This window comes from Gossypium hirsutum, chromosome A05 (genome assembly GCF_007990345.1).
Source record: "Gossypium hirsutum isolate 1008001.06 chromosome A05, Gossypium_hirsutum_v2.1, whole genome shotgun sequence".
Taxonomy (NCBI): Eukaryota; Viridiplantae; Streptophyta; class Magnoliopsida; order Malvales; family Malvaceae; genus Gossypium; species Gossypium hirsutum.
Window position 1 is genome coordinate 11,896,865 of NC_053428.1, and position 24,777 is coordinate 11,921,641.

At 32.7% G+C, this 24,777-nt stretch overlaps 2 protein-coding genes and 1 pseudogene across 2 annotated transcripts; 1 reads left to right on the forward strand and 2 right to left on the reverse strand.

Annotated features, from left to right (window-relative positions):
- Window positions 1-936: 936 nt before the first annotated feature.
- Window positions 937-3,929, reverse strand: LOC121229340 (uncharacterized). The gene is made up of 5 exons (XM_041113411.1): window positions 3,752-3,929; window positions 3,142-3,284; window positions 2,661-2,738; window positions 1,992-2,517; window positions 937-1,816 (listed from the first exon to the last, which is right to left on the reverse strand). The coding sequence occupies exons 1-5, from the start codon at window positions 3,778-3,780 to the stop codon at window positions 1,027-1,029; spliced, it is 1,566 nt and encodes a 521-aa protein (XP_040969345.1). The 5' UTR covers window positions 3,781-3,929; the 3' UTR covers window positions 937-1,026.
- Window positions 3,930-5,522: 1,593 nt separating this feature from the next.
- LOC107906454 (uncharacterized) lies at window positions 5,523-7,710 on the reverse strand. The gene is made up of 5 exons (XM_016833444.2): window positions 7,312-7,710; window positions 6,782-6,881; window positions 6,588-6,687; window positions 6,111-6,190; window positions 5,523-5,962 (listed from the first exon to the last, which is right to left on the reverse strand). The coding sequence occupies exons 1-5, from the start codon at window positions 7,535-7,537 to the stop codon at window positions 5,728-5,730; spliced, it is 741 nt and encodes a 246-aa protein (XP_016688933.2). The 5' UTR covers window positions 7,538-7,710; the 3' UTR covers window positions 5,523-5,727.
- Window positions 7,711-13,690: 5,980 nt separating this feature from the next.
- LOC107943960 (pre-mRNA-processing-splicing factor 8A-like) lies at window positions 13,691-24,746 on the forward strand (annotated as a pseudogene).
- The last annotated feature ends 31 nt before the right edge of the window (window positions 24,747-24,777 follow it).

The following is a 24,777-nucleotide window of genomic DNA, read 5'->3' on the forward strand; positions in this document are numbered from 1 at the left end:
ATTTTAAGAAAAAATAGAAACATGGAGAGAAATACATATTACATTAGTATTTTCTTTTTTTACTTGGTGGATCTTAATCCATCATAATTATGTCCCCTGAAATGTTAAAAAGAGTGTTGAAATAAAAGATTGTTTGCTTTACAAAAAACCTTTCTTTTTTTCATATATGTAGATGCTTTTCCAGAAGCAAAGGGATGGAAATCATGGTGTATCTTTAAGATTTTCTTTAGGACTTTTCTTGTGATTTTATGACTGGGACTCCTTTGGTTAACAAGATCTTTGATTTGTGATGTTTCACATTGATAAAAATAAAAGGGAGGGGCGGATTTCAATGTTTAAAAAGGTCAAAAGTTGAGGGATGCAATGTGTTTGGCCCATGATTTAACCTTACATTACTTGACTGCTGATTCTCACACCACCTTATTAACACGGTTCATAAAGGAACACGTTGACTTTACAGTTACTTTTCTCATTTCCATTTACAAGTCGGCTTGCTTTCATGGCTGCTTCTTTGTTTGATTTGATTCCTTACCATTCCGAACTTTTTTTTTTTAACTTTTTTTTTCTTTTCATCCTCATTGATGATTGATTAGGATAGCATTAGTTATATCCTCAATTACTTCAAAATTTCAATGCTGATGGATTAATACAGACTTCTAACTTGGTTTTACCTCAGATATATTGCTTAAAATCTTAAAACCCTTTCTGAAACTTGTTAGCAATACATCCCAACACTTTCCGCAGGTAAGAAATATGTAATTCCAACTCCAATGTGTTGAATGTAAGTGCGACTCTGACATAAACATATTTAAATTTATAGTTTTTTCAAGAATTTTGAACCATATGTATACACCATATCTGAATACATGCTGGACATAAATACTTGAAGCAAAATGAATATTTGCTTTAATATAATCTTTTTTTCAAGTGCGTGGGAAACACAAAAACAGTTTTATATGGTCTGATCACTAATTCCTGAATCCGAGGACAAATTCAACTTCTTATTCAGCCAAAGTTTTACATGCATTAAAGTTGTCGTGGAATTCCTTGGCAACTTTTCATATCTCCTACCATCTTGCTGAACTCCTCCCACAAACCGATCCTGTCTTCTGAGTGGATCATTGGCTGCTTTGAAGTTTCAACTACATCCCAAGACTCGATAGGCAGACCAGCCGGTTCGTTGATATCATCTATAATTCTTTCTCCACTACTATCTTGTTCTAACAACTGGCACAAATTGTCCCATAAACCCATTCTGTCTTCTAAGGGGATCTTTGGCTGATTTGAAGTCTCAACTACATCCTGAGACCTGACAGACTGAGTAACAGGTCCCTTTCGCAACGCTTGCTGCTCTTCGAACTCACAGAGGGCATATTGAATTCCTTGGCCATGTTCCAAACTATCACTAGTCTTTGATAAATTGTCCCATGAACTGGTTCTGTGTTCTAAGGGGATCTTTGGTTGATTTGAAGTCTCAACTACATCTTGAAACCTGGCAGACTGAGTAACAGACCCCTTTTGCAACCCTTGCAGCTCTTCAAACTCGCTGAGGGCATATTGAATTCCTTGGCCATATTCTGAGCTATCACTAGTCTTTAATAAATGACTGATTCTGTCATCTATGAGGATCTTTGGCTGCTTTGATGTCTCGGCTACATCATGAGATTTAACAGACACGGTGACCGGTCCTTTCCGCAACCTCTTTTCCTCAGCAAACTGGTGGATAGCATCTTGAATTCCTGAGAAGGCCACCAGGAATTCTGCTGCTTCAGTTTGGTTCAATAACTTCTTGACCACCAGCTCTAATGCCTTGAACCTGTTGTACAAGTTTCCAAATAGCAGTCAATTATACATAATTTCTGAAACTATTTGAAAAAACCTTGTAGTTATTTCTCTATAATGGTATATTTAACTATTAAAATAAAAAAATTATGTGGTGTGGTGGATAGGTTAGATCTTTTATATTTGTAATTAAGTATGAAGGAATGAACCTGAGCTTTTGAGCCTTGGTGATGACCCGAACAATCTTCAGGAACTCGGATTGAATACCACGGGAGGCAGAACCCCCTGATTTGCTGCTGTTCACTGGAGCAAAGGGAAGGTAGAGAACACATGTAGCTTGAATCTCTGCCATTTCCTCATCTATTACTGCCTCCTCAATACGCAGCTCGTGGATAAACTGAGATATGGCTGGCTGCATAGCACTAGCAGTTGAGTCTGATATGAAAGACAAAGGAGCCAGGCCATGCAAGAGTTCCAGAATAGCAGAAGGTCTCCAGTCACCAAGCCAGGAAAGTGAGGCCAACTCTTGTGGAGCTGCCCATTGCGGCCTAAGGAGTTTTGACACATCCTCCAGATGACTTGGGACCATAGCCTGGTTGTAATGTGCATGGAACCTGTTCAACTGTTCCTCAATCAGTGCCTCGAGTTCCCTTCGTGCTTTGAGCTGTTTCTCTATCTTGGCTGCTCTGGTCTTCTGCTCTTGCCTCCAAAGACCATGCTTTTCCCTGTGGAGCCCTTCATGGAATAACCATTTCACTGTGAGAGCTTTTGCATACAAAGTGTATCAAAAAGCTTTAAAATGCATTGCCCTAACCCATTCCATGTAAAGCACGTTGCCTATTTTACTTGCTATAGCTTTGTAGCTTACTAATGATAACCTGGAACGTCATGATTTCTGAACCTGGCTTTTCTTCTCTTCTGGGGTGTAAGGAGTTCATGCTGCTCATTGCTACAATCTACCAAATAGCAAAATAAAGAATGCATCAATGAAAACAACAATTTGGCCTTTCGCGTCAGAAATAATATGGTATATTGAAATCAGAGTCTAACAAGTAATATCAACATAAGCCATCCTGGTTTTCTACAAGACGGACAACCTTCATTATGGTCCAAGGAAATCTGAGGCTGATAGGTTGCTAAGTCCCCAAACGCCAAGATAAGATATGCCATACCCCGTAGGGACGTGCATTCGAGATTAGCACTGTAAAGCAGCCACCAAGGCGACTTACCGGCCATGGAGGTGAACGGACTTAGTATTGAACTAAGCTAATCCTTGGTTACTTGACATAAAAGTTATATTTTCTTAGTATTTAGGAACAAACAAACAAACAGAAATTGAGAAAATTCATCCTCATTTACCTCTCTGATTTGCTTCACGCTTGACAATGTTCATGCACTGGAATTTATCAATTATCTCATCAATCACTCTTCCAGATTCTTTTTTCTTGTGTTTCTTTCCTATTTCCTTTTGCTCTTCCTCATCATTCTCTTCACAGGATCTCCTGGGAAAAAAGGAAAAGAACAACAACCAACTTTCCTTTTGGATATCTTGAATTTGGATGTTAAAATGACAAGAGAAAATGTTGGTAGACGCCACCCAAAATAGTTGTATTTAACACTTTGCTTCTTTTCCAAACTAATTAACCCATGTTCAATGCATCAAACATATTTCTATCAAGAAACAACATACTAAAACCATAAGGATTTAACAGAACAGATTCAACGGTTCATTTCATTTCCATTTTTTCTTTTTTTCTCTTTTTTTTGACAATAAAACAAGAGATTTCTTTCATATTGATTTTCCTTCCAAGTGAAGAACAGAAAAATAAACTTTTGGGTTCTATTTCAACTTCTTGAGAGAGGGGCTTGGTTGATTTATTACCTCCCGAGCTTTGCATGGGCGAATGGGATATACAGTTAAAAGAAACGAGACAAAGAAGAATAATGTTAAACGTAAAAAGAAGCTTACAGCAGAGCTTTAAACACTGTTCCCTGCATTTCCTCCTCCTCTCTTTACGGTTTCTTCAATGGTGAACGAACGCAAAACTGAAAAATCCTTGAAAGAAGAAGAAGTAAACTTTTTTTTATCAGTTTTGTTGTTAGATATTTGGTCCAAGGAAGACTAGAAGTAGGCTTTATCGATTCAATCTGAGAAATCAAGCAATTTAATTATTAGTAGATTAGTAGAATATGTATAAAAAAAGAATTAATAGAATAACTTAATGTTGTTTAAATAGTTATATAAATCAGGCAATTTCTGAATATTTATATGAAATAACATTTGAAGTTTTTGTAAAAATGAAACGTATGATTTCAATAATAATATATGAAATGTGTATATTATTAAAATAAAAATTTTATATTAAATTATTTATTATTGTGTTATCATCAATCTTGAGTCGATGTCGTGTTAATTTGTGACATCAACTCAATTAAATACATTATTAATATATATACATGACTGATGGAAGTAATAAAGTGTGCATACTAAAACTAAAATGTATAACATATCAAAATAAAACTTTAGTTGAGTGATAAATTAAAGATTTTACTAATACAAATGGCATGGATTTAAATTTCACTATATGAATATATTTTTATTGGTTTTTTAAGTAAAAAGATTAAAAGAACTTTGTTGTAATATCTTAATTAAAAAATGATATTCTCGTAACTTCCTAATCAAATTGGTGAGTTTGTTGATGGTGACATTAATTTAGTCAAATGTTTTATTAATAGTATAGACTTAATTAGGAGTTTTATTAATAGTACAGATATATCATTTATGGAGGTAATAAAATGTGCATAATAAAATTAAAATGTATAAGCATATTAAAATAAGGTTTTAGTTTATTGGTAAATTAAAGGTTTTACTAATGAAATTAATATAGGTTCAAATTCAATTATATGCATATTTTTATTGGTTTTTTTAAGTGAAGAGACTAAAATACCGTCAAATAATATTACTTATTTTAATTATAAAAGGATATTCTCGTAACTTTCTATTCAAGTTAGTGACCCGATTGAAGGTAACACTAATTCAATCAAATGTTCTATTAATAATATAGATGTTAGGTTAGGTGCTCTTTGTTTTTTTTTTAAGTTTCTGTATTTAATATTTATTTTTAGAGATCAGGAATATAGATTTGACGACATTAAATATGTTTTTTTGTTTAATTTAAAGATTAAAAAGAGATTAAAATTAGACATTATATAAAAAATTTTATTTTAACACACCCTATCTAAAATTTGAAGAGTGGATTTAATCTTTAATACAAATTAAAAAATCTAGACATAAAAATTTATAACCAAATTATTTTCCTTGTTTAATATCAGAAGATGTGTGTTGGCCAAAATAAAAGAATTTTAAAAACATATATAATTTGACTTTATTGTAGAATGAAGAAATTGAATATTCAAGTATCGCAATTCCAAATAGTAAAAACTCCGACTTTGATATTAAAGATTCAAAATCTCCACCTTAACAAGCTTCCTTCACTTAATTGTAAGAAGGTGTTGGCTCTTGAACTTCCTTCACTTCAAGTTTTGCATTTCAAGCTTTACAATTTATGCATTACATGTTATAGGAATTCTCAGAAAACTGCATACCTTGCCCATTTCTTCTTCTTTAATTGTAAAACCTATTTGAATCAGTTCTTAATCATTGATCCATGAAAAATGATTTTGACTAACAAGTTCAACTGCGAGCCCAGCAATGAAAAAGCACACACACACACGAGAGATTGGCATCGGAAATTGGCTGCCCATATCATGGTATGCAAACAATTACATTTAAACTAGTACTGGTAAGTGAGCAATTGACTCTACACTAAAATCCAAGTTCACTGATATTGAACACCAACAAACAATATTTCAGACCAATGGCACAATGCAGTGCAAAAGCCTTTGCTTTTTTGTTTTTACGAGTGGTGGATGATCAGAGGCTCCTCAAAGGTGCAGATTGAACCTCGAAGAATGGTTCCGGCCTTCCAACCTCCTTCGAGAAGCACTCTGCGATCTGGTGTGCGAGAGCCATCGTCTCAAGAAGTGAGCAAACTTGAACTCCGGCAGGGACATTGCATGCTCTTCATCGTGGTAATAATCTTGATCTTCATCCTCCTCTTTATGATGGTTCACAGGATTCTCTTGTCTCTCTTGATTGTGACTCGATCTTGGTGAAAAGCTAAACGCAGAGCAATTGGTTTTTACTTGTTAGTAAGCACCACCATGAAACGTTTGATTAAATGAACATGGGTCACCCCAAGTATAAATTGCATTGCTCATTACTATTGAGGATTAAAGGATAGAGAAAAGTTCATTAGATTGCGTACCATTTGCAGGGAACACCGTGATGTTTTACACGTCTTTTTATTGGTGATTGGTTCATCGACATGTGCCTGATAAATTCAAGCTGTTTGCACCGGATTACCAACATCAGGTAGTAAAAAAGAAATTGAGGGAAAGATAGAAAACAAACAAACTACGTATTACGGTCTGATGAAGTCAAAATCAAATTCAATGAACAAAAAATGTAAGGGCTTATAGACAAGAAAAAGATTTTTGAAAGGAAAAGAAATTTAAATAAAACGAGAGAGAGAGAGAGAGAGAAGAAAAATAGTAAAATTTTCATGTTAATGCATGAAAATAAAATGGCAACGAAAGAAAAAAAAAGGAGAAAGATAAATGCCCATATCTAGAAGATTATTCATGCATATTTTTTAAAATTTTACATTAATTTATAAAAATATAATGGTAAAATAATATAATTCAAAAGTTTCACAAAAACTATCAAGTACGGAAAACAAAACCTGATCACCATCTTTGATCCCAAAATTTTTAATGCAAGCCTTGTTGTTAACCAGCTTCTGACCTTCATAAGCCAAGCAAAACTGCCCCCAAACATGTGCCCTAGTTTGATCCCAAAATTATATTAAATAAAATCAAAAGCATAGCAATCAATCATAATGTAAAAGTCCATCAACCGGTTTAAACAAGTAAATACCATGAAATACAGCCTTGAGTTTCCCCTGCCATTTCTGTAAAAAGCTCCTCTATTGCTACCTTCAGCTCTGCAACTGTAGCATTCCTTCCTATGTTAACATCTGCATAATCGAAAAAACTCTTTCAAGAATAATAAACAAGAGAACTGTAATTATCAATTTCAGATATTTTTTTATTTTTCTTGAACTAATCCTAATCTAGTGATTCTTTTGGTTCGTTAAAACTTAAATTCAGTAAATCAATTCTCCAAAAAAATTTATATATTATTTTACAACGAGATTATAGAACAAAATCACAGGATTGATTAATCCTTTTTACTTTAAAAATAGAGAGAAGTTGTATTTTCTTTCGGTTTTAAGATGCAAAAGGCTAGAAAGAAATTTCACCAACAAAAGGGATTCATTATATCTTTTCATCTCACCTCAACTTTTCTTTTTCACTTTTGTTTCAGCAATTAAGAAAATTATAACAATTGCTAATAAAAACAAAAAGCAAAAGCACCACAAAAAGAGAGAACCGCTGGAGTTTTACCAAAAAGAGAACCGTCGAGCTTTAGAACAGAGAGGTTGAGAAGATGCTGATCAGGAAGCTTCCTATACAACAACTGCCGTTCAACGAGAGCATCGTCCTCGTCGTCGCCACCACCGCTTCTGACTCTGTTAAATTTGAGCGAACCTAAACGCCCCCTCTCCCGCAAATTCAAAACCCGTAAGTTATAGCTACGAGTACTGATAGCATTCTCCTCATAGATTTCCATACGTAATCCAGCTCTGGAGTTTTACCCTTAGGATTTTCTCTTCTTTATTCTTAATTTTCTTTTTATATGAACCTCGACGAGCGATGCAGAAGTGAGAAAGAAGCGGAAGCAGAAGCGGAGAGTTCGTTTCTGGTATATATTTTTGGTTCGCTGCAAATTCGTTTTTTGAGAATTGACCGTTAAACGGGATGTTTTTATTTTGTTTTATTTGTAAATTTGGAATTTTCACTCAACTCTCTGGTTGGGAGCCTGACGTTTACTCGCGCTTCTACAAGTGTTTGCATTATATTTACTGTAGCTAAGATGAGCGCGTGTTCAACAAATTTGAGTTTGAAGTACAATACACCTACTCTTCGGTTATTGATTTTACCGAAAAATAAATTTTGAGTAGGATAAAATAATACGATCTACTTTATAGTATAATTTTGAAATTGATTTAACAAGTAAAAAAAAAACGTTTGTTTTTAGATTTTAACATTTTTTAAATGCTTTATTATTTTTAAATTATCTTCCGAATTCTTTTTTCAAGAATTCATGTTTTTAGGTGTAAAATTTAGTATAAATTTCTAACTACAGGAGAAGACTATTTAGAAGCCTAACTCTAAACCTCAACACTCATATAGATATCGAGTTTTGTTTTAACATTTTATTATCAAGGTGTTTTTTGAATAAAAAAACCTCTAAGAGCTTGAGGAAAAATGTTGAAAGTTTTTGGGTTATTTATAGATGAAAATACTGACATAAAAACGTAAAATGCTATGTAAAATTGTTTAAAATGTTCAAAAATCATCTATAAAAAAATAGAGGAAAGGTGAATATTTGATTTCCCTCCAAATAAAATATTTCGTATTTTGATTTTAGTATTTAAGTTTTTTATCATTTTGTGAGTTTTATCTATATTTATATTTTATCATCTTAATTTTGGTAGTAATTATTTGATTATATTGTTCATATTGTTATATTATTGAATTTGTCATTTAAAATTTTTTACTATTCCAAAGATTTATCACATTTACATTTTACTGAATTTTTCATTTTAAATATTTTTATTATTTAAGAGATCTATCACAATTATAAATAAAAATATTAATTTTACTAAAAACACATTATTTATTAAATTTTGAAAATAAAGAAGAAAAATCACGTGCAATATTCGTGACATGTGAACTAGTAACATATAAAGAAAGAGTTTGGAAAAATTTTTTAATCGATTAATGTATCTTTTACTGTTCATATTATTATATTATTTAACTAGTTTCTTATATAGTGGTGTATGGGTTTGGTTATACGTATTAATTAAAATATATTAAATTTATTTTTATGATTAATATTATAAACAAATTTAATTCATTTGATAAAAATATTGTCTTAAATTATTATTATACAATTTCCTAAATTAAACATGGATGAAAGTGTGTTTATGAATTCTATTAAATTTTTATTTATGAAACCTATTTATACTAAATGTTTAAAAAAAAAATTAAAACTCAAACCTTTAAATATTAATATAAATTTCATGAATTACAAATAGAATAAAATTATTTGAATATTCTAAATATATTACTGGCATAAATGTAAATATAAAATCCATGAAATCGATAATAAATCACAATTACAATAATAATAATAAAATCCATGAATCATATTAGAATACAAAATTCATTTTGCATAAATTATAATAAAATTAATTTTTATTTATTAGTTAAAATATATTTTTATATAAAAAACAAATTGCGAAATAAATTCAAAAATTAAAAATTAATCTCAAAATTTTACCGTATTTAACACAATTATACACAATTAATAAAGTTATCTGCATTAAAAAAAAACGTAGAATATATATTTTTATTCCTTTTAATTTTATACAATAACCATGTATGCATGTTCATATTAGTACTTAAAAATTTTAAAATATTTTTAATTCTAATCACATAAAATTTCAAAAAATTTGTGCGCATAGATTAATTGTTTGCATTTATAAAAATATGTTATACTTATTTGTTAAGTTTTTTAATTTTAAATTTAAAACTATAATAGTGTAAAAAATTCATTAAAAATCACGTAAAAGTTAAAAGATTTTTAATTTATTAACAATATCTTAAGCTTTTAAATATGTTTTTAACTATTAAGTATATTTTAACACTATTTTTATTTTAAATTATTATTTAAAGAATTTTAATTAACTACTTTTATTTTATTTTATTTTTAATATTTATAATATTTGAAGTTACATTTTTTAAGAAGTTAAATATTTTTTTAATAAACGTGGGTTTGATGTTATACAAAATATTTTTGGGTTTCATAGTCCAATTTTTAAATAAATAAAAAAATATAAATATTTAACTTTAACTTAAAAATATAATTTTTAAAATTTAAATTTAAAATTTAAAATATTACACTTAACTATCAAATTTATCTTTAAAAATAATAAAAATTTAAATATAAGAACACAAATATAGAACTTATGTATCTTATTATATTATATATACTAGTTTTTTACCAGTGTGATATACAATTTTGATTGTATGATTAAATTATATTAAACTTATTATATAATTGTTTATAAATTTTATAATCAATATAAATGAATAACTTTAATTTGTTTTCTAATTCTTTTTATAGATTTTATAGCTCAATATGTTATTTTACAAATACAATATATTAAATTATCCTATATAATTACATAAGCTGAATATATATTAAAAATGCTTAAAATAATATGGTATAAACTTATAAATCAAAATTTGTAAGAAATAATAAGTAACAATAGAAATAATTGACAACATTATACTTCTAATGGAAGAACTCAGGTTCAAACTTTGGAGATGACATTATTGAGAGGGACAACTGTGAATCTCAAATATTGACCGTAAAACGGACATGAAATATACAAAAAATAAAAGAATCTATTGAATGTTTTATGATTTGTAAAATTTAACGTTTCAAATCTCAAACATGGACAGTAAAATAGACATAAAACATACCAAAAATAAAATAAACAATTGAATGTTTTATGATTTGTAAAATTTAACGTTTCAATTCAATCTATGAAATGTTTAATCCATTCTACATGTCTGCTCGTGAAATTTTTAACTAATAATAATTACTTGTTTTCAAAATATAAAAAGGGAATATTAAAAAAATCAAATAATTCCAAAGCATTTTAGAAATGAAGGGATTGTTATTTCCTTTTTAATTTCAATCTAGCTTTTTTCAATAAAATTTTAAAAAAATTGGAATTTTTAATTTGAGGTCATTGCATTATCTGATTTTTTTTTTGACAAATTAACATTGTTAATTAGAAGTACCACATTGATAAATGATGTAAAAACACATGTACTAAAATATATTTTTTCAAAGTTCATAAAAATACATTGATAAATGAAATAAAGATTTGATAAAGTTTGTCTATAAAATATGACGTTATCTCATTAGATAATGAAATAAATTACTTAAAATAATTTAAATGATCGGTAAATTACTTTAAATGCATGATTTCTTAATAAATATATAGGGATTTTACATTCATTTTAGATTATCTGATAAATGTTAATAAAACTAAATGCATTTAATATGAAAATGATTGCATTAAACAATATAAAATTTATGTACAAAGTATAATATGATTTAAAAATTATTTACTGTGTCATACAATATTATCAAATATTTTTTATATAATTTATCTACCTAAAAAAATTATAATATTAATATTTTTTATAATATTTATAAATAATATTTCAAAAATAAACTTAAAAAGTAAGCCGGAGAACATTGTAGAAAAAAATAAATACACATTACATGCTTTTACTTACGCTCCAATCTTTAGAAGCAGATAAATTCTATTATAAATTATTTTTTCTTTCAACTTTTCAAATTTACTTAAAATCAATCATCATTTTTGTTGAGATAATTTCATTTCTCTTTAATTGTGTATGATAATAAGTTCATAGTTTATTGGCGTGTGAGGTATTGAATCTGTACTTATAATGAAACTTCAATTCATCTCCTCCATCATTGGCAACATGTTATTAGGGGAATATTTTTTCAAATGTTTAAATTTGCAATAAACATGGTCATAATTTGCAATAATTGACTAAAACTTCAAAAAGTGTCAATGTGCAAATAAAGCTTGCATAATGATCATAAATTATTTCTCTTATATTGAAGAAAATCTGTCGAATCTAGCAATAATCTCCTCTTTCTATTTTAATTCCTAAATCCTCTAGCCTTGTTTAACATTTAAAACCTATAGCAAGTTTTTCTTTTTTCCGTCAATGAAAGCTATAAGGTAAAAAGTGATAGTCTCTAAACAAGAATTATTATTGCCATATTTATAGAGTTATTCACAAGTAATTAACATTTAAAGATAATTATACTTTAAATTTTAAATTATAATTTTAATAGGTTGTGATTATTAAAAAAATTTATTAATATTAAAATAGTTTTATCTAAAAAATAAATTATAATTTTAATAGATTTGTGATTATTAAAAATAACATATATTAATGTTAAAATAGTTTTATCTAAAAAAAATGTAAAGGAGATAATTTTATATGTAAAATAAATTATTTAATTTATAATTTTATTTAATTAGATATCTAACTAAATTAAAAAAAACTTAAATAATAAATACTTAAGTTAAGAACCATAAATATTTAAGATAAAATATTTACTTTATTAAGTTTTTATCTAATTAAATATTTAAATTTTTTGTTTAATTATTATTGTATACAAAGTTATAGTTTAAATAATATTATCGCATGTATAAATAATATTATTCATTTTTTAAAATTATGTAATAATTTTTGTAACTTATTGTTTTACAAATTTAATAAATTTAGTTATATTTTAATATGGTAGTAAATATTTTTTAATGGTTTTTTACATTTTATATTTTTTAAATTTTAGATAAATTTATATTGAAATTTATTGTGTGCATAAATTATTTAAATTTTATAAATGAGTTACAACTTATTAGATTCAAAATTTTAAGACTATTTTGTAATAAATTTTATTAAGAAATGGTAATAAATTTTAAAATTAATCACCAAAAAATTGATTTTAAAGCTATTTTGTAATAAATTTTATTTATATTATTTAAAAAAAATGTTGTTTTTATGTAAATTAAATGTAGAAAATTGAGAGGGTGCCACTTCAAATATAAGGTACATACCTTGTTATATATTATATATATATGATATGATATGGCATGATTTGTCATTAAAATTTTTTTTATTATTTAAAACATTTATCGCATTTATAAATGAGAATTTTAATTTTACTAAAATATTTGATTAAATGAATTTAATTAAATAATATAAATAAAATTTATTATATGAATTATTATAATCATTAAATTATTTTATATATTAACTATTATGTTTCACTTAACAAAAGAAATAAAAGAAATTTTAAATAAATTATTATTATTATTATTTTATAATGTGTCAACATGAGATTGTCAAATGTCACTATACTATTAGTTCTCAATACCAAGTTAGAGTATTTTAATAGAGTTAGTCAGATACTTATAAATGTATAAAGTTGACTTACAGTTTTTAAATTTAAGTGTCAATTAAATCAAATAAAAAAATTTAAATATTAAGTAAGTACAAATTACCAAGTTTAGATACTTCATATATTTTAAACTTATTAATAAATAAAAATAGTGAGATTTCTTAATTAAATAAATAAATTCAAATTAGATTATCATAATTTCACAATCTGAGTGAAAATAAAATTGTAATATATTGGAATAAAAATTAAATATTGTGTTGGATGAAATAGTAAAATAAAAAAAATATTATAGTTTATTCGGTTTAGAGTTCAAATCTTGTTTCATTTTTATCAATTTATTAAAAGTATTTAGTAAAGTTGAGAGTCGATTATAAGTCACAACTCAATTTATAGATTTAAGAGCCTAAAGCCTAAGAGATCGGGCCTTTTAAAGGCACAAGTCAACTAATCATGTTACCTTGAAAAGGGCTTTTAGCCCAATAAAATAAGAGCCTAATTGGCCCACATCGAAGTTTTTAGTCGGTTTCCCATATAGAGGGCCATAGTGGCTCACAATCCATCACGTGCCTCACTGTCACCGCCACTTGTTTTAACACTAAAATTATAAAAGCCGAACGATCCCTCCATTTTTGCTCCAAAAAATTTCACTCTCTTTGCAGAGGGAGGAGGAAAAGTAAGATAAACCCAAACGCCAGCCCTCCAAAACCCTAATTTCAAAATCATTTTCATCGAACGAAGTTCGAAATCCTCTTCGGTTTATTCTTTCAAGCTTGCATTTGGGTCGTTAGAGTATATATTGATCGGCCAAAGTTGTCATGTGGAACAACAATAATAACAACGCTCAGATAGCGCCGCCGGGGACCGGGGGATTCACCATCCCACCGCCTCCAGCTGCCCAGCCTTCGTAAACAGTTCTAGCTCCGCATATGACTCCGCAGGAAGCAGAGGCGAAGCTGGAGGAGAAGGCTCGGAAATGGATGCAGCTTAACTCTAAACGGTATGGGGATAAGAGGAAATTTGGTTTTGTCGAGACGCAGAAGGAGGATATGCCTCCTGAGCACGTCAGGAAGATTATCAGGTAATATATATTGTTACATGGTTTTAAAGATAGTTTAGTGAGATTTGATCTATCATGTTTTGTTCATTTTCCTCATCATTATTGTTTTTTTAAGATATTAAAGATTGTTAACACTAGGTCTTACCGATTTCGAGAATTGCTAAACTGGTTAGGTCGGTCATGGGATCTTGTAAAGTTAGTTATTAGTTCTCTCATTGATCATTTTTTTGTTATATATTTTAATATTTAGAGTATTCTGCAGGATTATCTATGTATTTATGTTCTAAGTTAGAAATTTTCACTTAAGTGCTTTTATTTTTGCAATTTTTGTACGCGAGAAATTTGCATGGAAATAAATTGCAAAATATAGAGACATTTTATCTAGGATTTTTTTTCTTGATTTTGAATAATTTTACCCTTACTAGTATGACCTGTAACCGTATTTACATAATTCTTTTTTAACTTTGTTGAAGGCATGCTACTCTTGGTTGCGTTTCCAAAATACATAGAGTCCTTTTCTATGATTACTTTGTAGTTCGATGTTTTGATAGTATACACTTCATTGGCAAGATATTCATGGTTAGTTTTGTTTTATTTCTGATAGAGACCATGGGGACATGTCCTCAAAAAAATATTGCCATGATAAGCGTGTGTATCTTGGAGCCCTTAAATTCATTCCTCATGCAGTTTACAAGCTCCTTGAGAATATGCCAATGCCTTGGGAACAGGTTCGAGATGTGAAGGTTTTGTACCATATAACAGGAGCAATAACGTTTGTGAATGAAATACCGTGGGTTGTTGAACCAATCTATTTAGCACAGGTATGCTCATTACCTTCTCCTCTTACAACAATTCGACGCCAAATTAAGTTCTATCTGAGTTGAATTATTCTTGGAAGTAGCTACCTTTGTTGTTATTGATCGACTTATCTTTTATTTCGACAGTGGGGTACAATGTGGATCATGATACGAAGGGAGAAAAGAGATCGTCGTCATTTCAAGAGAATGCGGTTTCCACCATTTGATGATGAGGAGCCTCCATTAGACTATGCTGATAATCTGTTAGATGTTGATCCTCTAGAGCCGATTCAGTTAGAGCTGGATGAAGAAGAAGATTCTGCTGTATACGCTTGGTTTTATGACCATAAGCCTCTTGTAAAAACAAAGCTTATCAATGGTCCGAGTTACAGGAAATGGCATCTTTCTCTTCCAATTATGGCCACTTTGCACCGGCTTGCTGGACAACTTCTTTCTGATTTGATTGACCGTAATTATTTTTACTTGTTTGACATGGAGTCATTCTTCACAGCTAAAGCATTAAACATGTGCATACCTGGTAAGTTTCCTGCCATCTATACTAAACTTCTTTTTCCCATGTCCATGAATGATCTGAAATTTGCAAAGTTTGGCTGTTGGGGTGTGGAGACACACAGTTGATTGTGATTCAGTTATTATATATTTAGTGATTGAAGTAGTTTTCTAGAACCTTTCACTTGTATGCTGCTTGCATTTACTAGTACTATAATATGTATTGACATCTCTAATTTCAGTCTCCTTTTTTCTTTGTTTTTTAAATGGGTGGAAAAATACTGGAATGGAAATTTGTTGCGATGATGGCATGCCATTGCTTCCGTTATGCCTGGTTGTAGGTCTGGAATCAGATTTCTTTGATTTTGATAAGTTTATGGTGTTGAGTTGGTTTCTTTTGCTATTTTTTCTTTATGCTGCTTGAACGCTTTCTCATCCAGCTGTGCATATTTTCAGGTGGTCCTAAGTTTGAACCATTATATCGTGATATGGAGAAAGGGGATGAGGACTGGAATGAATTTAATGACATAAACAAACTCATTATCCGGTCACCTCTTAGGACAGAGTATCGAATTGCTTTCCCTCATCTTTATAACAATAGGCCCAGGAAAGTAAAGCTTTGTGTGTATCATACTCCCATGGTCATGTACATTAAAACAGAAGACCCTGATTTACCGGCATTCTATTATGATCCTTTGATACACCCCATAACTACCACAAACAAGGAGCGACGAGAAAATAAAATTTATGATGACGAGGACGAAGATGATTTTGTCTTGCCTGAAGGGGTGGAACCTTTGCTGAGTGACACACAGCTTTACACTGATACTACTGCTGCTGGGATTTCTCTTTTATTTGCTCCACGCCCTTTTAATATGAGATCTGGTCGGATGCGACGTGCTGAAGATATACCACTTGTGTCAGACTGGTACAAGGAGCACTGTCCTCCATCTTATCCTGTTAAAGTGCGAGTAAGCTATCAGAAACTGTTGAAATGCTTCGTGCTGAATGAGCTGCATCACAGACCACCAAAGGCTCAGAAGAAGAAGCACTTGTTTCGGTCTCTCCAGGCGACCAAGTTTTTTCAAACGACAGAGCTTGATTGGGTTGAAGCAGGTCTACAAGTTTGCAAGCAAGGGTACAACATGCTGAACCTTTTGATACATAGGAAAAATTTGAACTACCTTCACCTGGATTACAACTTCAACTTGAAACCTGTGAAGACTCTCACCACAAAAGAGCGCAAGAAGTCACGATTTGGCAATGCTTTTCATCTTTGTCGGGAGATTCTGCGTTTAACAAAGCTTGTAGTTGATGCCAATGTTCAGTTTCGACTTGGAAATGTTGATGCCTTCCAATTGGCAGATGGTCTGCAGTATACTTTTTCCCATGTTGGTCAGTTGACTGGGATGTACCGTTACAAGTACCGGCTCATGAGACAGATTAGGATGTGCAAAGACTTGAAACACTTAATTTATTATCGCTTCAACACTGGGCCAGTGGGGAAAGGACCTGGATGTGGATTTTGGGCACCAATGTGGAGGGTATGGCTCTTTTTCCTTCGTGGAATTGTGCCTCTTCTAGAAAGGTGGTTAGGAAATCTGCTTGCACGTCAATTTGAAGGTCGACATTCAAAGGGAGTGGCTAAGACTGTTACCAAGCAACGTGTTGAGAGCCACTTTGATCTGGAACTTCGAGCTGCTGTCATGCATGATGTTCTTGATGCCATGCCAGGTTACTATCAACTGTCATTAGTTGCTACCTTTCGCGATCTTCCTTTTTTCCCTGTTGGCAATTCCTTCTAACAGTATGTTTATAATTAAATTGCAGAGGGCATTAAACAAAATAAAGCTAGAACAATATTGCAGCATCTCAGCGAGGCATGGCGCTGTTGGAAGGCAAACATTCCGTGGAAGGTAAAACCTTTTTTTGAATGACTTGCTTGCTACTTTTGTCACCTGTGCTAGTTGTCTCACTGATTCACACTTTAGGTTCCGGGTTTGCCAGTTCCCATTGAGAATATGATCCTCAGATATGTCAATCTAAAGCTGACTGGTGGACAAATGTTGCGCATTACAATCGTGAGCGTATCAGAAGAGGTGCAACTGTTGATAAAACCGTTTGTAGGAAAAACTTAGGCAGATTGACACGCCTCTGGCTAAAAGCTGAGCAGGAACGACAGCACAATTATTTGAAAGATGGGCCATATGTCACTCCAGAAGAAGCCGTTGCCATTTATACCACAACTGTGCATTGGTTGGAATCAAGAAAATTTTCACCCATTTCATTTCCCCCTTTGTCTTACAAGCATGATACAAAGCTACTCATCCTTGCACTGGAAAGGTTGAAGGAATCTTACAGTGTAGCTGTGAGGTTAAACCAACTCCAAAGAGAAGAACTGGGGTTAATTGAACAGGCTTATGATAATCCTCATGAGGCCCTATCAAGGATCAAGCGGCATCTCCTTACGCAACGTGCCTTCAAAGAAGTAAGTTGGTGGCCCAGTATGACTTTTATTTTGCTTTTGAACTTCTTTGTATTCTATATATGGTTTCGAACTTAAAAATGGTCTGTTCTTTGCAGGTTGGGATAGAGTTCATGGATTTGTACAGCTATTTGATTCCAGTGTATGAAATTGAGCCCCTTGAGAAGATTACTGATGCTTACATTGACCAATACCTATGGTATGAGGGAGACAAGCGCCACCTATTTCCTAATTGGATTAAGCCTGCAGATTCTGAGCCACCCCCGCTTTTGGTTTACAAATGGTGTCAAGGTATAAACAATTTGCAAGGAATATGGGACACAAGTGAGGGGCAGTGTGTGGTGATGCTTCAGACAAAATTTGAGAAGTTCTTTGAGAAAATTGATTTGACTATGTTAAACAGGTTGGTTCAGTGTAAATATTTTGATCATCTCATCATTGGCCTTGTTGGAATTTGTTGGCCTTGTTGGAATTTATAAATAATATTTCTTTATATTTTGCAGGCTTTTGCGTTTGGTTCTTGATCACAACATTGCAGATTATGTAACTGCAAAGAATAATGTGGTGTTGTCTTACAAAGATATGAGTCACACGAATTCATATGGTCTTATACGTGGTCTTCAGTTTGCTTCTTTTGTTGTCCAGTATTATGGACTTGTTCTGGATCTCTTGCTTCTTGGATTGACTCTTGCTAGTGAGATTGCCGGTCCACCCCAGATGCGAAATGATTTCATCACATACTGGGACACAAAAGTTGAAACCAGGCATCCAATTCGTCTGTACTCTAGGTATATTGATAGGGTGCACATATTATTCAGATTCACACATGACGAGGCACGAGACCTAATCCAGCGTTATCTTACTGAGCATCCTGATCCGAACAATGAAAACATGGTTGGATATAACAACAAGAAATGCTGGCCAAGAGATGCAAGAATGAGGCTTATGAAACATGATGGTTTGTGGAATCTTAAATGATTTGAATTTTTTTGGACAAAACTGCTTTGGAGATTCAGTCTCTAGTTTTCTTTCTTTCTTTGCAGTTAATCTTGGGAGAAGTGTCTTCTGGGACATGAAGAATCGTCTACCTAGAAGCATCACAACGTTGGAATGGGAGAACAGCTTTGTTTCTGTCTATAGCAAGGATAATCCCAACCTGCTTTTTAGCATGTTTGTTTCTCATATTACCTCTTTATTTAATGTTTTTGTTATATGTATGCAGCATTTAGTGCTTGAATTAATTTTCGTGGTTGGCCAAAGGTTTTGCTTTTGGTTTCTTCTAATGAAAATGTTGAAAATTCCATTGTATTTTACCTCAGAGATGTATTAACTTGACAGCTATGCCAAACCATTATTACAAGGAATTCATGATATGTGCATTGATTATCTGGAGCTATAACGCTAGATGTTATAAGTCTACCGGTTTACTAGTTTTGTGCATTGACATAAAGTGATGCTCTGTGCTTGGTGTCTTGCCCATGTGGCAGAATGTGTTCTGTTAAATTTCATTACGAGATTACATTTGACTTTGTTGTATAGGTAAAATAGCTTTGTCCAACGAACTTTTTTTGATAGTTTTTAAGGTTTCCTGGTTAGTGGTATTGTTTCTTTCCTGCTATGTACTTGAAGAAACTGTTTGACTGATGCAGTATCTTTATATCTGATGTCTAGGTGTGGTTTTGAAGTTCGAATACTTCCTAAAATAAGAATGACCCAAGAAGCATTTAGCAATACAAGAGATGGGGTTTGGAATTTGCAGAATGAACAAACAAAAGAGCGAACTGCAGTTGCTTTCTTACGGGTTGATGATGAGCACATGAAGGTCTTTGAGAATCGTGTCAGGCAGATTCTCATGTCTTCTGGGTCAACAACATTTACAAAGATAGTCAATAAATGGAATACTGCTTTAATAGGTATTTCATGTCGCCTATTATATTGGTCTTGTGAATTTTGTTTGATCTTTTGTTTTGTTGAATTTATTGGGTCTTCTCCCTCTTAATTTTTTTTCTTTGTTGATCAGGTCTTATGACTTACTTCCGTGAAGCAACCGTACATACGCAAGAGCTTCTAGATCTGCTAGTTAAATGTGAAAATAAAATTCAAACTCGTATCAAGATTGGATTGAATTCAAAAATGCCTAGTCGGTATGGTTTTTCTAGCTGATCTCCGTATTCTTTATGCCTCTCTTCCTTTTGGTGATAATAAGTTATTAAAACACTACCATGCTTTCAGGTTCCCCCCTGTCATTTTTTACACTCCTAAAGAAATTGGAGGACTTGGCATGTTATCAATGGGACACATATTGATTCCACAGAGTGACCTTCGATACAGTCAACAGACTGATGTTGGTGTGACTCACTTTAGGAGTGGAATGAGCCATGAAGAGGACCAGCTGATCCCTAATCTTTACCGGTACATACAGGTAAAGTCGATTGCACTTTCTAACATGTTTTTCTGTTTCTACTTTCTATATTGCTTTATTGTTTGATAATTTTCTGACTTTAACAGCCATGGGAGAGTGAGTTCATAGACTCACAGCGTGTTTGGGCCGAGTATGCTCTGAAGAGACAGGAAGCTCAAGCACAAAATAGGCGCCTAACTCTTGAGGATTTGGAAGTGAGTTTTGTTTTCTATTGTCGAGTGATTGCGATTGTTGTTTTCTGATTCCATTTTTCTTTGGCAGTTTCCTCTCGTTATATCCTTTCGTATGATTGTTATTCTAACCATTTAGCATTCTGTACATTTTTTGCATTATATGATTTATCTGTCACATGAAAGTTGTGTTCTGATGATATTGTCCCTGATTTATTAACAGGATTCGTGGGATAGGGGAATACCACGTATAAATACTTTGTTTCAGAAGGATAGGCACACATTAGCATATGACAAAGGATGGCGAGTACGCACAGACTTCAAGCAGTACCAGGTGTTGAAGCAGAATCCATTCTGGTGGACCCACCAAAGGCATGATGGCAAATTGTGGAACTTGAACAACTATCGAACTGATGTCATCCAAGCTCTGGGAGGTGTTGAGGGCATTCTAGAGCATACCTTGTTTAAAGGAACATAGTAAGTACTTGCTTGGTTTTAGTTTAGGTATAAATTTCATAGATAAATTGACCAATTACTATACTTATTAATGATTTGTATGGTCATATCTTATTTTATGTTCTTCTATTCCTTATATTACAGCTTCCCTACCTGGGAGGGTCTTTTTTGGGAAAAGGCTTCTGGATTCGAGGAGTCAATGAAGTATAAGAAGCTTACTAATGCTCAGAGATCTGGTCTTAACCAGATTCCTAACCGTAGAATTACTCTCTGGTGGTCACCTACAATCAATCGGGCTAATGTTTACGTCGGTTTTCAAGTGCAACTAGATCTCACTGGAATATTCATGCATGGGAAGATCCCAACCTTGAAAATATCGTTGATTCAGATCTTCCGTGCCCATTTGTGGCAAAAATTCATGAGAGTGTAGTTATGGATCTTTGCCAAGTGCTAGATCAGGAATTGGACGCTTTGGAAATTGAAACTGTTCAGAAGGAGACAATTCATCCAAGGAAGAGTTATAAGATGAACAGCTCTTGCGCAGATATTCTTCTCTTTGCAGCTCATAGATGGCCTATGTCAAAGCCTAGTCTTGTGGCAGAGTCCAAGGACATGTTTGATCAAAAAGCAAGCAATAAATATTGGATAGATGTACAACTTCGGTGGGGAGATTATGATTCGCATGATATTGAGCGTTACACTCGAGCCAAATTTATGGATTATACAACAGACAACATGTCTATTTATCCATCTCCTACTGGTAAATTTTCACCTACTTGTTCCTGTTTTTCCTTCTCTCCTGTATGCCCTTTGTTTTCTTTTGGTCAAAGATCTGATCATCTATTGTCTTTATGTAGGGGTGATGATTGGACTTGATCTGGCTTACAACTTGCATTCTGCGTTCGGTAACTGGTTCCCTGGATCAAAGCCACTGCTTGCTCAGGCAATGAATAAGATCATGAAGGTAACATGGTTTGCTGTTATATAACATCGGTGGACAGAAAATATAATAATCTATAATTCAGATTTTTGAAGCTACGTTTGTTTTTAAATGATAATATATGTATGGGCATCAAGGGTTGATCTAAATTTTTCTTTCTATTTATACAGTCAAATCCGGCTTTATATGTCCTAAGGGAGCGGATAAGAAAAGGTTTGCAGTTGTATTCTTCTGAGCCTACTGAGCCATATCTTTCATCCCAAAATTATGGGGAGATCTTCAGCAACCAGATTATCTGGTTTGTTGACGACACCAATGTTTATCGTGTGACAATCCATAAGACATTTGAAGGGAATCTCACAACAAAGCCCATTAATGGTGCCATCTTCATATTTAATCCCAGGACTGGACAGTTGTTCCTAAAGGTTTCTTTCCTCATATAGCATTTCTTTTCTAAGCTAGTTTGTCTATTGTGAAGATCTCAACTCGATCACTTTCGCTTCTTGCAGGTCATTCACACAAGCGTGTGGGCAGGTCAAAAGCGTCTTGGTCAGCTTGCTAAGTGGAAAACTGCTGAAGAAGTTGCTGCTCTTGTGCGGTCTCTGCCTGTTGAAGAACAACCAAAGCAGATCATTGTTACTCGGAAGGGAATGCTTGATCCTTTGGAGGTTCACTTACTGGATTTCCCTAACATAGTTATCAAGGGAAGTGAGCTGCAACTACCATTCCAAGCTTGCTTGAAAATAGAAAAATTTGGTGATCTGATTCTTAAGGCTACGGAACCACAAATGGTTTTGTTTAACATCTATGATGACTGGTTGAAGAGTATCTCATCATACACTGCATTCTCCCGACTTATTCTGATCCTTCGTGCACTTCATGTGAACAATGAGAAGGCTAAGATGTTACTGAAACCTGACAAGACAATTGTTACTGAGCCACACCATATCTGGCCTTCTCTAACTGATGATCAGTGGATGAAGGTAGGCGTTATTGTTACTCATAGTGCATTCACCAATTAGTTTTAGAAGCATGCATCCTTCTTTGCAAGTACATTAAAGTGGAATTTCGTGGCACAGGTTGAAGTTGCTTTAAGAGATCTCATACTCTCTGACTATGCCAAAAAGAACAATGTGAACACGTCAGCCCTAACACAGTCCGAGATTCGTGACATTATTCTCGGAGCTGAGATTACTCCACCCTCTCAACAGAGGCAACAAATAGCAGAGATTGAGAAACAGGTTAAGCTCTTTCTGGTTTTTTTCCCCTCATTACTATTTATTTATGATTGCTTGCTAATTTAACTTGGCTTTATGTTTGCTGAACTTCTATTTTATCTAAATTTATCAACTTATACTTTCAGGCTAAGGAAGCAAGTCAGCTGACAGCTGTGACAACTAGGACTACGAATGTGCATGGTGATGAGCTCATTGTCACGACCACAAGTCCTTACGAGCAAGCAGCATTTGGGTCCAAGACTGACTGGCGTGTTAGAGCAATATCAGCTACTAATCTTTATCTCCGTGTCAATCATATATATGTGAACTCAGAAGACATAAAGGTACATAACTGACTATTTGAGATCTAATCATTTATCTAGTTGCTTATGCTGATCTTTATTAAAATCAATGATGCAGGAAACGGGGTACACTTACATCATGCCAAAGAACATTTTAAAGAAGTTCATCTGCATAGCAGATTTGCGGACTCAAATTGCTGGGTACTTGTATGGAATAAGCCCTCCTGATAATCCTCAGGTTAAGGAAATTCGCTGTATTGCAATGCCACCACAGTGGGGTACTCATCAGCAAGTTCATCTTCCATCAGCTCTTCCTGAACATGATTTCTTGAATGATCTGGAGCCTTTGGGATGGTTGCACACACAACCAAATGAGCTTCCCCAATTATCACCACAGGTATTTTTAGAGTTTGCTTCTTGAAGTACAATTTTAGTGAAATATTTCAATGTTGTAGTTTTATCCATGACTGATCTAATATTATAAACTAATTGCTGTCTATTATCATGCAATTCTGATCACAGGATGTCACATCCCATGCTCGGATTTTGGAGAACAACAAACAGTGGGATGGAGAGAAGTGCATTATCTTGACTTGCAGTTTCACTCCAGGTTCTTGCTCATTAACAGCGTACAAGCTTACACCTAGTGGATATGAGTGGGGACGGATAAACAAAGATACAGGAAGCAATCCTCATGGCTACCTTCCAACTCATTACGAGAAGGTGCAGATGCTCTTAAGTGATAGGTTCCTTGGGTTTTATATGGTAAGAGAATATTTTCATTGATTTGTGTTCTTTGAATTTCCTATCCATTAAAATTCAATCAAATGTATATAATATTGGATGGGGTGTTGCGGGACTGACTCTTTACTTATGTTGTACTTATAGATCCCTGACAATGGTCCATGGAATTACAATTTCATGGGAGTGAAGCATACAGTTAGCATGAAATATGGGGTGAAGCTAGGGACACCTAGAGAATACTACAACGAGGACCACAGGCCGACTCATTTCCTTGAGTTCAGCAACTTGGAGGAAGGTGAGACTGCAGAAGGAGATCGGGAGGATACATTCACCTAAGTCTGGGTTCATGTCAACCTTGTTCGTTGTTGTTTCTGTAGCTTACGCCTGTGTAACACTTTGCGCCCGAAATATTGGTAGAGGCCTGACCTTTTTGTTTGAGTAGTTGCATGTACTTTTTATACCATTTGTAACAATGCTGGGAGTTGTAAATATACGAGCAAAACCCTTCTGATTTTGCCCTCAAATATTCTTTTGATATTTAACTTATTTTGGTGTTCATAAAGAAAGGGATTAAGAGTTTGCATTTTTGACTTATTAATCGTCAATTGAGATACGTATAGATT